At 37.4% G+C, this 14,800-nt stretch overlaps 1 protein-coding gene across 1 annotated transcript in view; it reads right to left on the bottom strand.

Moving 5' to 3' along the window:
* Window positions 1-14,800, bottom strand: part of RYR3 (ryanodine receptor 3) — a 777,114-nt gene that overhangs the window by 283,520 nt on the left and 478,794 nt on the right. The window contains exons 28-30 of the mRNA XM_069097663.1: window positions 2,808-3,016; window positions 1,235-1,410; window positions 427-460 (exon numbers count right to left, since the gene is read on the bottom strand). Of these exons, the coding sequence (XP_068953764.1) occupies window positions 427-460; window positions 1,235-1,410; window positions 2,808-3,016 (419 nt within the window). The remainder of the gene's footprint in view (window positions 1-426; window positions 461-1,234; window positions 1,411-2,807; window positions 3,017-14,800) is intronic.

The following is a 14,800-nucleotide window of genomic DNA, read 5'->3' as shown; positions in this document are numbered from 1 at the left end:
TGCAGAGAGGTGAGGATTCAATTGCTTTCAAAGGATTTTTTTAAACCACTGATAAATACCTATGATGGAGAGTAAAGAATTAAGAGGCATTACTTTCCTTTTTTTATAATATAATGATTTTAATATAATTTATAATAAAATTATTATATATATTATACAATTATTCATTTATATATGTATATACATTGAGTATTTTATAGGTGCTGAAGCAATCCCTTTTCTTTGGACTGGCTTCTTACTGTTTCTCCCCACTTTATCATTTTCATCATCTTACCTATTTAGGGGAGAGGGTTCTGAGTAACTAATACATAAAAGAATAAACAGAAGGGTTACATGAAATTCTAATATAATGTGATTCAATCAAAAAGGTAATATTGAAACAAGTAACCAAACAATGTAAACCTTAACTGAAAAAATATTACTTACTGTTGTATGAGCAACTATTTCTTGTATCTGTTTCCTGGGGGGTGGAGGGAAGAGAAATAATCATCTTTTAGTTATTCACCACTTTAAAGAATCCAGTTGATTTAACAATCAGTTGACCTTCCTTTAATATTTTTTTAAAATTTAGAAAACTGACACATGAGTCTTGATGCCAGCTAGTCCTTGGACTTTGCTCTAATCATATAACTGCTCACTCTCCCTTTCTCAGCCGTCTATGGTTTCATGATATCTAGTATATAATGAGTTTTTGTAGGAAAATAAAATAAGTCAATTAGAGGCAGTTCTTTAAGAAAAATATATGTGTGGCCACTATTAGAAATTTGGGCCAAATTGGGCAGTATTTCCAATATATCAAACCAAAGTCAAGGTTAGTTTAATATTGATGTTCTCTGTCCACGTGTGTCTGAGCTATGAATTGTTTCTTAGCTTAGCTAGGAACATAATTTCTGCTGCCCTCTATGAGTTTATAGTATCATTGAAGGGTAAAAGAGATGAGAAATTTACGTGATATTTTTCTCTAAACAAAAGGTAAATGGTATGTTAGAGTTCTAGGAAATAAGTGAGATCAAGAATAAGTAGAAATCTCAATGCCAGAGATATATCTTTATATAGTTTTGAACTGATCCTTTTAATTAGACACCTAAAAAAAGTCTCTCAAACTTCACAAATACATGCACACATTTCACTCCCTACGTTTCAATATACATACGTATACACAAATGCACATATGTGTATGTGCACACATTTTCCTTTTCATAACTGTTGGAGTGAAACAAAGGATACATCTTACCTTTTCTGAAAAATGTCACTTTCCAAACCACTACTGTGGTGGAAAGAAGAATAGCATTCCACAGGCATGCTCAGACGACAATAGATCATTTCAGCATTGCTATTCTGTGTGCCAAATGTCTTGTGGGTGACCTTAAGGCATGGTGGGGTATCCATTGTCCCATCTATCCTTGTGACCTGAAAACACAAACTTTACAATGGAACAGTTGGGGGTCCTGGGCCTTATTTTTTCTCTCCATGAATTTTTCTTGCTTACTTATAATTAAAAAGAAATGGTGATTCTCCAAATACAATCACTGTGACTTTTCACTGTTTTATGAATTTGTCTGATGCAATCAAAGCCAAGTAGGAAGGAGTAATGTTATCTCCAAACTAGAAGCACTCCAAATTATGCTACTTAAAAGAGTGGATGACCTAAGTTGGAGCAAACAGACATAGCAGGAAAATTTTTATTTTTCATGACTCTTTCATTGGGTTTCTTACAGAGATGAACAGATAGCTTCAGAAATCTTACGTACTCAGCTACTTATATATGCACCTCAAATGCAATTTCCTATCTCTGCTGCTGACGTCAAAGCTATGGATCAGTGACTTAAAAAAGAATCATCAAAAAAGCAGGCATTTCATGGAAGAAGCAAGGGAGAAAAAAAAACAAATTGCATCCTAGGAAGACAGGAGAATCAGGCTGTGTTTAGCGATACTTATTTTATTTTAGATTTGGGTGTTTTCACTTTCTCTACGCTTAAATAATGATCAGTGAAAGGCTCACAGAGGATAGTTCTGCTGAAAACAATGATACAGGACTAGGAGAGTAAGAAACTGGTTATGAAATAATGTGCTCAAAATTAAAGAAAAAGACAAAAAATGATAGAATTTAAAATGAGCAAGAAACTAGAACACTTAGAATCATAGTAGAACTTCTTTGGTTCCCTTCATATCACAAAATTGTGGTCAATTTGGGCCAGATAGGTACAATTTAAGGGTATAGTTAGATTGAATTTCCCTCATTTAAATTTAAATCAACAAATATTCACTGAAAAGCTTACTCTGTGCAAGGTACCAGTTTTATAACTAAGCTGGAACCTCTGTATTTTCGAAATAAGGGGAGCTGTGAGGACATATGTCATATCTTAATCCATAAACCCAGAAAAAATATTGTCACAGTGTTAAAAAAATCAAGTTAGGACTGAGAGTTTGAGTTTTAGGCATATAAAGACTAAAACCCTAGAATTAGAACACTCAGTCCTGGTATTTCTGTGAGTGATAGATGCCCTTGATAATTACATATAACATCACCATGATAGAGCAAATTTAGAAAGGACAGTTTCAGAGCTATGAGAAATCCTTAAAAGACTATGTAGTTGTCAACTAAAGACAACCACCAAGTCATTAAGATATAGATTTATAGCCCCACATAGAATACTTATAATTGTTACAAAGAGTCAAAAATGAAAATTATGAGGAAGAGTTATGGTGATATTACATGGCTTTATGCAAGAGGCTAGATGATGACAGGGATTAGTATCTTGGGACATCAGGCTCCACTAGGACTTCCCTTGAATATGTAATCCTACCTCTATATGCATGTGATCCTTTGGCACATTGACAAATGTAGGGAGGCGTTTGCTGAACCACATAGCAACATCTCGGTTCATGTTGACAGCAAAAGGCTCAAAGCCCTCCTGGAGGCCACACATGGTGTAATACTTGAAGGTACTGGCATCCATTCCAAGATTCATGCGGCCAATCTGAGACAAACCCAGGGAGCATATGGGTACAAAACCTATAGAACAGTATAAAGAAGGCTCAATTTATTGCACACTTTATTCCTTTGAGGCTGGTGAGAAAATCTAAGCATTATAAGGATTTAACAACAATGGAAACCCCTGGGGGAAGCTAGTGTTTTAGCAACTTAACATTTTTCTCCCTAACACACAATTTTAACAATAGTGGCGGATGGCAAAATGATATGGGAAAAGCAATTAATAACATGAATTTCTTAGTAATGAAAACAAAGAAAAAGTAGAAAGATGAAACCAAATACAGAAGAAAAATTAGGCTTCTCCTGCTATCTCTTATGGGTAAAAAGTTATATGAGGGCCCAGTTAGGGGAAAAAGATACATTTTTTAAAACCACAAAATACTAAATTATAGGAGATGACAAAAAAAGTTAGAGGAATAGTGTCCTTTCTCCCCTCAAGGCACTGGTGACATACATAATGATATCATCTCTAATCTACTTATTAGATTAATTGACTTAATTAACTGTTAATTAGTTAATTAACAGGAAAAAAAAGTTAAGAGAAGGTATGGGAAAAGCCTTAAAAATATTCCTTTTCCTTCCTACAGCTATCTAATTGTCTCACCAAGCTAGCTTTTGAATCTTTACCCCTTTACCCACACTCAAAATTACCATTCATAAAAAGATCAAAGAAGAAGTTCAGTCTGTTTGACTGTTACTTGTGTTAAATCTATAAATCATAATTGTGGCCAAATAAACAGACCATGGGGGAAAAGAAATACCTATCTGGGCACTAGAACAATCCAGATAAAAGGTTATGGAGCAGGGAGGAAAAGAAGGAAAGATGCAGAGAAAGATGTGGGTTGTCTGGTTTAATGGCTAAAGGAAAATTTATTCTAAAAATATTTAAAGGTAACTTTTGAAAAGCTTGCATTCTTAATGAACATTATCTTTCACTGAGATTAAAAACCAAAATATAGTCTTTCTGGAATAATTTACACAGAATATTCTACTCAAGGCATACAAACTAGAATTCAAAATTGAGTCAGATATAGACAAATAAATAAATCACTCCAGAGGGTGGGTTGGATACTTTCAGAGATGCAATTATTCTTTCTACACAACTGGACCATTTAGAAATGAGCAATGGCAGTAGATTAAGTGAGTAGGTGGGGTAGAGCATTTCTAAATTTCCATAAGTACTCTACATTGTCAGGAAGACTGACTTACTGCCTCTGACCCATACTAGCTGTGCAGGCAGGTCACTTAATCTCTCCAGTGCTAGCTGGCTACACTCTAAAGTTACAAATTACAGCTGAATTGTACATCTGCATGAGCAGAAGGAAATTTCACAGTTTTCTACCTAGATAAAATAACAGTTATACTCAAAATAAGACCATATCCACAGGTAAATGTATAATAGTGAGTTAGAAAGTTTATTATTGGGCTAGGGCACAATAATATAGCCAATAATATACTAGGGCACAGAGATGTTCTAAAGGAATCTGTCACCACAACTAAATCAAAAGTACAAATTTCTGCTAATGGTGGGCAATTTAACTAAAAAAAAAGCAAACCCAGTGACTTTTCTTGGAACATAGCTATGATGTAAACAGAAATTGTGATTTCCAAAAACAATCCTTTCTTTCTTGTCAATTGATATGACTGGATTAAAGGCATCAGGTGACAGAAGTAAAAGATATCACAACTAAAAATATAGTAAAATATTTCTTTCAGCCTAGTTAATTGGGTGAACCAATAATGCTAGAGAAAAAAGAGCATGATCTTACATGTAATTTATTTTTTCTAAGAAAATTACAGCTTTTTTCGTATTTTTATCTCAGCATTACTTGAAATTAAGAGGAGAGCTGCATTTTATTAAAGAGAAAATTGATGTGTTAAGGGGTAAAAGAACTTATACAAGGTCATTATAGGGATTCCTGGCAAAGATGGTAAGAAATACTAAATTTTCTGACATAAACAATATGACAAGCTTTCAAGAGCTCATTTGAATTCTATATTTATTCATTCATCTGTTCATTATCCTGCAACAAAATATCATTTTCCCCCAATTTTAACAGCAATTGTGACTTTGGAAATAAAGAAAAGGAACAATACAAAGCAAAATAGTATCATTCTTAATGATAGCAGTGGAGTGCTAAGACATGACAAAAAGTTATGGAAGAAAATAAATAGGAAGAACATAGCTTAAGGGACGTTAGCGGATTGGGGAATAATACTTGCAGGTAGAAGATAAGCCAAACCAAATATCTGATTCAGAGCAGAGAGAAAGCAGAATGAGTTCCAGAAAAAAAAACAAGCCCAAATGAATACTATAAGAGGGAGGGAGGAAAAGAGGAATGGGAGAGAGAGACAGAGAGAGAGAAGGAAAACAATAATGCCAATACAAGATCATAGAATCTTATAGCAAGAAAGAATCTTGGAGGCCATCTAGTTCAATTAGTAACTGAAAAGAAATCTCTTCAACATCCATGACAAGCAGGCAACCAGTTTCTAGTAGAAGAATACCAATGACAGAGAATTCACTACTGCCTAAGGAAACAATTCATTATACTTTTGGTCTACCCTAATTGTTAGAAGCTTTCCTCCTTTCACTGAGCCAAAACAAGCTTATCTGTAACTTATACCCATTGTTCCACATTCAACCTCCTAAGAACAAGGAGAACAAGACTAATCTCTCCTACTTACAGATAATTGAAGACAGCTATCATGTCTTCCTTAAGTCTTCTCTTCTCCAAGTCAAACACACCCAGTTTTTTCAACTGACTCTTTGGCTTATTATGCAATAGAACTTGCCTCTAATGGTAACATACCTCAGTGGCCACATTCATTAATTTGGTTCTTTCCACTGAGTGAAAAATAGAAGCTTATGACTCCATTTCCATAATTTTGTTTATTCGAGGTATCAAAATGCTATGTAAATCTTTTGTTAATTGATTTGTTTATTTACTTTTAGTTTACAACATTCAGTTCCACAGTCCCTTGAGTTTCAAATTTTCTTCTCCTCCCTCTCCCCCCATCATGGCAGCATGCACTCAAATATAGGATCTACAAATATCTTCACATTAATCATTAGTCAGGTTGTAAAGAAGGATTATAATGGATGGAATGATCAGTGGGAAAGAGGTAACAAAACAAGAAAAAGAAAGACAGCAAGTAGTTTGTTTCAATCTGCATTCAGACTCTGCATCTCTTTCTCTGTATGTGGATATCTCTTTCGATCATGAATCTTTTGGAGTTGTCTTATAACCTTACATTTTTGAGAGGAGCCCAGTCTATTGAAGTTAGTCGTCATACATACCTTGTGTCTGTGATTGTATACAAATTTCTCCTGCTTCTGTTCTTCTGGCTCAGCATCAGTTTACATGTCTCTCTGGGTTATTATGAAATCCTTCTGCTCCTCATTTCTTTTTTTTTTTTACTTTATCAAATGCTTTATTAACTTCTAGTTCACATCATTCATTTCCGCAAGATTTTGAGTTACAAATTTTCTCCCCATTTTTTCCCCTTCCTACCACCCCAAAATAGCGATCCCACTGGATATCCCCTCCTCCAATCTGCTCTCTCCCCTATCTTACATTCCTCCTCCATTTTTCCAGTAGGGCATGGTGGATCTCTATGCCCCAGTGCCAGTATATCTTATTTCCCAGTTACATGTGAATTAATATTAATAATATATATATATATACATATTTTAAACATTTGTTTTTAAAACTTTGAATTCCAGATTCATTCCCTTCCTCCCTCATCACCCACTCTTACTGGGAAGATAAGCAATTCAATATAGGTTGTACATGTGTAGCTAGGCAAAACATTTCCATAGCAGATATATTGTAAAAGACTGACTGTATTTCCCTCCATCCTATCCCACCTCCCACTTGTTCTATTCTTTACTTTGATCCTGTCCCTTTTCAAAAGTGGATTCCCTACCCCCTAGCCTGCCCTCCCTTCCATCATCTCCCCTTTCATGCCCTTCCCCCCTACTCTCCTGTAGGGTAAGATACCCTATTTAGTGTGTATGTCATTACCTCCCTAAACCAAATTCAATGAGAATAAGGTTGACCCATTCCCTTTTGCTTTCCTGTTCTTCCCCTCCATTATGACCATTTTCCCTTGCCTCTTCTATATGAGATAGTTTACCCTATTCTGTTGTTGTAAGGTAACACAAATCACATGCCACATGATTTGGAGCCCACCATTAAGCCCCTTTATATTTGTCTTTATCTCTATCCTAAATCCTAAATTAAGAGGTGAATCACCCAAGGCATAGTTCACTGCTCCCTTATCTTTCCCCTAAGTTAGTAATTCTCAAAATCAAAAAGCCTTGAAGCAGCATTTTGTATAAGGATTATGGTACAAGTGTGTATAGAGATCATGGGGCAAGTCTATCCCATGCAAGAGACCACCCAAGGTCCTCCACCCAGGATGCTGACCCAGCAAGGTCCTCCACCCAGAATGCTGACCAAGCAGGGTCCCCCACACCCTTTACTCAGAACATGACCCTGACCTGTTCCATGACCCCAGATTGTTAGGGGAATTCCACTCCCCCTGTGCCCTCCATTCTGTACCCTCCACCCTGATCTAGGAAGGACAATGGTCACATCATTGTACCCTTATGCCATGTTTCTCAAATTAGCCCTGAGCTACACATCCAACCAATGGCTGTCCTTGGCTTCTGTATGTCACTGCTTACTCTAGCTCCCCTTCCCAATTGTGGTTTTTGCCTTTATAAGCATTGTCTGTACCCTAATTCAGGACCACCTGATTTGAGTGTATACTCCAGGCAGTCGCGCGCTTGATCAATAAATTCATATCTAAATTTATGGTCTCACTCTTATTCTTTTCACAACACTTTCTCTCCCCATCTTCTCTCATTATATTCCTCTCTCACCTCTTAATTTCCCCTTTTAAGTATCATCCCTTCCTATTAAATTGGTCCTGTGCCCTCTATCTATGTATATGTGTACACATATATACACATACTCATATGTATTCATATACCCAAATACCCTCCTATATAGATACATATGCATACACACACACACACACACACACACATATATATATATATGTATATACATTTCTATTCCCTTCAACTATTCTCATACTGAGAAAAGTGTCATAAGTTACAATTATCATTTTTCCATGTAGGCATGTAAACAGTTCAACTTTGATAAGTTCCTTACGATTTCTTTTCCCTGTTTACCTTCTAATACTTCTCTTGCTTCTTGTATCTGAATGTCAAATTTTCTATTCAACTCTGGCTTTTTCATCAAGAATGCTTGAAAGTTGGAGTGGCCAGGTAGCACAGCGAGTAAGAGCACCGGCTCCAGTGTTGAGAAGACCTGGAGATCGAATCCCGGGCTCAGACACTTAGCACCCACCCAGAAACACCTGGCCGTGTAACCTTGAGCAAGTTACTTAACCCCAATTGCTTAGGGGCGGCCAGGTGGCTCAGCGAATAAGAGCACCAGCTCCAGTGTCGGGATGACCTGGATCAAATCCGGGCTCAGATACTCAGTACCACACCCAGAAATAATAACTGGCCATGTAACCGTGAGCAAGTTACTTAACCCTGATTGCTTTAAAAAAAAATAATGCTTGAAAGTCCTCTATTGCACTGAATGACCATATTTTCCCCTGAAACATGATGCTCAGTTTTGCTGGGTAGGTGATTCTTGGTTTTAATCCCAGCTCCTTTGACCTCTGGAATATCATATTCCAAGCTCTTTGATGCCTCAGTGTAGAAGCTTTCAGATCCTATGTTATCCTGATTGTGTTTCCACAATATTCAAATTGCTTCTGCCTGGCTGCTTATAATATTTTCTCCTTGATCTGGGAATCCCAGAACCTGGCTATAATATTCCTAGGAGTTTTCTTTTTGGGATATTTTTCAGGAGGTGATGGGTGGTTTCTTTCAACCTCTATTTTGCCCTCTAGTACTAAAACATCAGGGAAATTTTCCTTGAGAATTTCTTGAAGGATGATTTCTAGGTTCTTTTTTTGATCCTGTCTTTCAGGTAGTCCAATAATTTTTAAATTCTCTCTCCTGGATCTATTTTCCAGGTCAGTGGTTTTCCCAATGAGATATTTCACATTGCCTTCTATTTTTTTTTCAATTGTTTGGATCTGTTTAATAGTATCTTGATTTCTTATAAAGTCACTAGCTTCTATTTGCTCCAATCTAATCCTGAAGGAATGATTTTCTTCAGTGAGCTTTTGAGATTCTTTTTCCATCTGGTAAATTTGTCTTTTTAAGGCATTCTTCTCATTGGCTTTTTGAGCCTCTTTTGCCATTTGAGTTAGTCTATTTTTTAAGGTGTTATTTTCTTCAGTCAAGGTTATTGACTCTCATTTCATAATTTTCTTGCATTGTTTCATTCCTCTTTCCAATTTTTTTCTCCACTTCTCTTATTTGGTTTTCAAAATCCTTCTTAAGGTCCTCTATGGCCTGTAACCACCTCGTATTTTTCTTGGAAGCTTTTGGTGCAGGAGTTCTGACTTCACCGTCTTCCTTCTGTTCCATGCTTTTATCCTTTTTGCCCCCAAAATAGGAGTGTAAAGTTGGATTTCTCTGCTTGTTTTGCTTCTCATTTTGCTCATGTTGCCACTCAATTACTTGACTTTTGAGCTTTTTGCCACAGTAGGACTCTGCTACCAGACAGGGGAGCTTTGTCCCAATTGCTGGGGTTTTCGCAGCTGCTGGAGCTGTTATTTGGGTGCCCTCTCTGAGCCTCCACAAGCTCTGGCAATCTGGTCACACACTCTAGGACCTCCACCTTAGACCACAATCCAGATCCAAGCAGGTTAGAACAAGAGCAATTACCCCTCAGACTGGTCGCTTGGTCCCCCTATAATCTGCAAGCCAGGAGCTGAAGCTGCCATGTGTCAGTGGCTGCACGGCCATGGTGCCTCAGTGGCTTCTCCATCCAGGGGGTAAAGGCCAGACTCCCAAACTACCGGATCCCAAAGTCCATACTGCAGTGACTTCTCACTTTGTCCTTAGCATCTATGTGTTGATAAATCTGAAAACCACCACAGCTGCTGGTCATCTGAAGTCCTCCCAGCTGTCAGCTAGTTGTGGCTGCCCTGAGGCTAAAACCTCGGGCTCCCTCAGGGATGGGCTCAGCTCCCAGAGGGCTGCACTGGCTCCTTTCTGCTGGCCTGCTGGTCTGTCTTCAGCTGGAGGTTAGTTTCTCTCTGTCATTTTGTGGGTTCTGTAGCTCCAAAGTTTGTATAGAGTCATTTTTTACATGAATTGGAGGAGGTGGAAGCTGCAGCCACGTAGAAGTCCTGTTTCTACTCTGCCATCTTGACTCTGCCCCTTGCTCCTCATTTCTTATAGCCCAGTAGTACTGTGTTTCCCCAATAATAAGACACTGTATTATTATTTTTTTGGAAAGAAAAACACCAGAGGGCTTATTTTCAGGGGAGGGCTTATGTTGTCCTGCCTCAGCTCTCCTCCATGGCACTGCTCTCAATGGCGCCAGCAAGCAAATCACTGGGGAAGAACAGGATGACGCGCTCACTGCTGCAGCTCTGATTGGATGCAGCTTGGAGCGCAGTGTGCGTTTCACCCGGGGGGGGGGGGGAACGGTGCATACAGAGGGTACCGTAATGTAGCGTGTAGAGCAGGGGATCACCTTCACTACAGTAGCAATCTCAATAGGGCTTATTTTCGGGGGAGGGCTTATTTTAGGGATAGGTCTTATTATCGGGGAAACACAGTATTCCATTACATTCATATATCACAACTTGTTGAGCCATTCCCCAATTGATGGGCCTCCACTTGATTTTCAATTCTTTGCCACCAGAAAAAGAGCCACTATAAATATTTTTGTACATATGGGTCCTCCTCCCACTTCTCTGATCTCTTTGGGATTTAACCCTAGAAGTGGTATTGCTGAATCAAAAGGTATGCATTTATTTATAGCCCTTTGGGCATAGTTATGTAAATCTTTAGAACATTGCTCTGGCATGGGCAATTTCACAAATAAAAGTCAACGAGCATTTATTATGTACCTACTAAGTGTGAGGCACTGTGCTTAAGTGCTGGGAATACAAAGGAAGGGAAAAACAAAACAAAACACAAGTCCCTGCTCTCAAGGTACCTGTGGTAGAAATGGAAATGAAGGCATGGAGAGTAAAACAGAGAGGGAAAGAGAGAAGCAGACCAGTCCTTGTATTGAATTCTAGTTAGAACTAGAATGTATATTATCTAATTCTTGATAACAAATAATTGTGCATTTCAACTGTACCTCTTCTCACATGTAATTTCCTCAACCACTGAACATTCTGCTATTTTGCTTATAGTTGTGGTAGATAGAAGAGCAGGACAACAAAGCATTTTGAGCTCCTTAAAAGAAGAGAGCCCTATGCAGGTATGTTAGATTAAGAAAAAAGAAACCTCTTACAATAAGCCACAATATTCAAGGCAGCTAAGTGATTTGGTGGATAGAACACTGCCTGGACTCAGGAAGACCTGGGTTCAAAACTGGCCTCAGAAGCTTAATAGCTATGTGACCAGGGCAAGAGACTTAATCCTTTTTGCCTCAGTTTCCTCATCTGTAAAATGAGCCGGAGAAGGAAATGGCAAACCACTGCAGTATCTTTGCCAAGAAAACCCCAGAAAAGGTCATGAAGAGTCAGACATGACTGAAATGATTGAACAACAACAAGAAGTTTTTAAAAGCTTAAGACAAGACTTACTCCCTGGTTGAATGTTTTTTCCACTTAATAAAAGAGCACAGAGACTCTGCATAATTAGTATGGATAACTGGACTACTAAATGCTGGAAAACAGTATGACTGCTCCTCTGTTTTTTGAACTTCTATTAATATTTTGTTATCTAAAAATAAGAAATTAAGCTTTACTAATATTTAATATATAATGAGACACTGACATCTTCACTCAGTCTTTTTTATAAGATGATTATATGTCATAAATAGTAAATGATATCCGGAGGGAAAAGTGGGGGTGTACTACTGCTGCAGGTTAATTCGTTCACTTAAAATTATTCTTAATTTAATAAATACCGAATAAAATTATCATTTCTATATACAAAGTACATGAAACTGTCTTACTAATAGCTGGCTTATCTAAGTAGAAATCCAACATGTTGCTTTCAAAGTTGTCTTGTTTGTTTTTCCTTTTTATTTCTTTTAACAGTACTACTATTCTCAAATACCTCCCATTACAAAAAAAAAAAACTTTGTAACATACATACATGCATAGCTAAACTAAAAAAAATTACATTGTTCTTCTTAAAAATATGTCTTATTCTGGATAATTTTAATTACATTAAATTAAAAAGGTGTTGCACAAACAAAGCCAATGCAACCAATATTAGAAAAGAAGCAGAAAACTGGGAAACAATTTTTACAGCAAGTGTCTCAGATAAAGTCCTCATTTCCAAAATATTTGGAGAACTGAGTAAAATTTATAAGAATAAAAGTCATTCCCCAACTGATAAATAGTCAAAGAATATGAACAGGTAGTTTTCAGAGGAAGAAATTAAAGTTATCTATAGCCATATGAAAAAATGCTCGAAATCACTATTGATTAGAGAAATGTAAATCAAAATAACTCTGAGGTACTATATCACACTTATCAGACTGGCTAATATGACAAAACAGGAAAATTATATATCTTGGAGGAGATGTGGGGAAAATTCAAACACCAATGCATTGTTAGTGGAGTTGTGAATTGATCCAACCATTCTGGAGAACAATTTGGACTATGCCTATAGGGCTATAAACCAAATGAGAAAGCATATGCAAACTTTAAAGTGCTACATTGGCTATCATCTCCTTGTTTTTATTCTTTCCAATCCAAAAGTAATTTTCCTTAACAGGGAAAAAAGGAATCAAAATAAGAGCAGAGCACCTTGACTGTCCCTGCTGTCAGTTATTAGTATTCCATGCACTCCAAGTCATGGTCCTATCCCTTCTTTGATCCTCTTTTTTTCCCCAAATAGAGCTTTTAAAATATTTCTATTATCCTTGGTTTCCCTCATCAACGTCATTTCACTCAGATTGAGCACTGCTCACACTGTTTTATAGGACTGTGAGATATATATTTGCTTTTTGGAGGGCAATTGGGGTTAAGTGACTTGCCCAAGGTCACACAGCTAGTTTTTTGTGTGTTAAGTGTCTGAGGCCAGATCCGAACCTGGGTCCTCCTGACTTCAGGGCCGGTGCTCTATTCACTGTGCCACCTAGCCGCCCCAACTGTGCTATATTTTTACGTTCATCATGTCACCAGTTTTTCCTTCCATCTTTACCTAACTATAAAATCTAAGTTTCTTGGGGATTTCTCTATACATACATATAAGCTTCATTAGGACAATTCCCATTGTTCCTCCTCACTGCAACTTTCCTTTAATCATACATGTTAAAGAGTAATGGTCACTTCCCACAAGATTTCCATCACTTAAACTTTTTGTTTTGCTTTTAAAGTCCTTTGCAACCTGATCTCAACCTATTTTTCTAGCTTCAGTGAACATTTTTCTCCTCTCACCCTTCCTACCCCACATCGATGTTCAAGACAAACTGGCCTCTCTGTCCTTCCCCCATAGCACCCTATCACCAGCCTTCTCTTTGTTGTTTTTCACCCATGGCACTCCTCTCCAGTATTGCTGTCTCTATACCTTTTCATCAGCTTTCTTCCAGTCTGAAATTAACTCCTTCTTTACCTCAACTTCATAGACTTCTCACCTTCTTCATTCAAAGCACCCCTTAAATATCATCTACTATATGAGATCTTTCTTGACTCCAACTATTGGCACTTTCTCCTCCCAAACTACCTTTTATGTAACTATTTTGTATTTGTTTGTATTTATTTCCTCTTTTTTGCTGTATATCTTATAGTCTTCCCCATTAGAATATAAGCTCCTTATTAGCAGGTTTTTTCCCTTTCATCTTCTACATTTGTATCCATAGCATCCAGCACATAGATACTGAATAAATGCTTTTTACTTGACTAACTGATGGACTTACAGACCAGCAATTAGTTCCTCCCTATTAAGGAGAATCCGTTCATCAAAGGGTTGCACTTTTTTGTTTCCTCCACCTTTTGAAAGATGAAATTATCATTAAGACAAGTCTTAATATTAGCTGCTCTGCTTTCCCCATGTAAGGAGATCCAACAAATACTGAGACAAATGAAATCTCTCAACCTTACTATATCTTGTCTCAGTGCCAGGCTTGTGATTTCTTTCTTACACTTCCTATCCATTACCTTTTTATGGTCAAGTGGTCTAAACCAGGGCTTCTTAAAATTTTTCCACTTGCTGCACCTTTTTGGGTTTCAGCAGCTTTCACTGGGGTTGCATGGCCTGAGCACACACAGTGTAAAATGTACATACTTTGCGTTCAGAACCAAGGCTGCAATGAAGTTGCCCGATGCACAACAGACAAAGTGCTGCCAGAAACACCTCGGAATGTTTGGTTGCTGTGCATTCAGAAATCTTTTACTGTTGTTAAATTTTTCACACCCCCATATAGAATCATGAACCACAGTTTAAGAAGCAATGGAAGTATATACAACTCCTTCAGTGATATTTCTTTGAGAATTCTGCTAGGATACAAAGCTAACAGCTTGCAAACTATAATATCTTTCTCTTTTTTCCAAAGACCAGGACATTTACTTTACACCTTTATTTCTGCTGCTCTATGTCCATTTCATGGCAATTTTCTGTCTGTTTGTTAAGGAAATATGGAGAGTCTGGAAATTTCTGACCTATTCCTCCATCTCCCTAGAATGTATTCATCTCTTTCTTTCATAGTTGAAAAAATGGAGGCTCAG

The sequence above is a fragment of the Petaurus breviceps genome, unplaced genomic scaffold, assembly GCF_028583685.1.
Source record: "Petaurus breviceps papuanus isolate PSGF00001 unplaced genomic scaffold, PetGlider_PUasm1.0 37, whole genome shotgun sequence".
In the NCBI taxonomy this organism is placed as follows: domain Eukaryota; kingdom Metazoa; phylum Chordata; class Mammalia; order Diprotodontia; family Petauridae; genus Petaurus; species Petaurus breviceps.
Note: the sequence above shows the minus strand (reverse complement) of the source record. Positions and strands in the feature narration are given on the sequence as shown.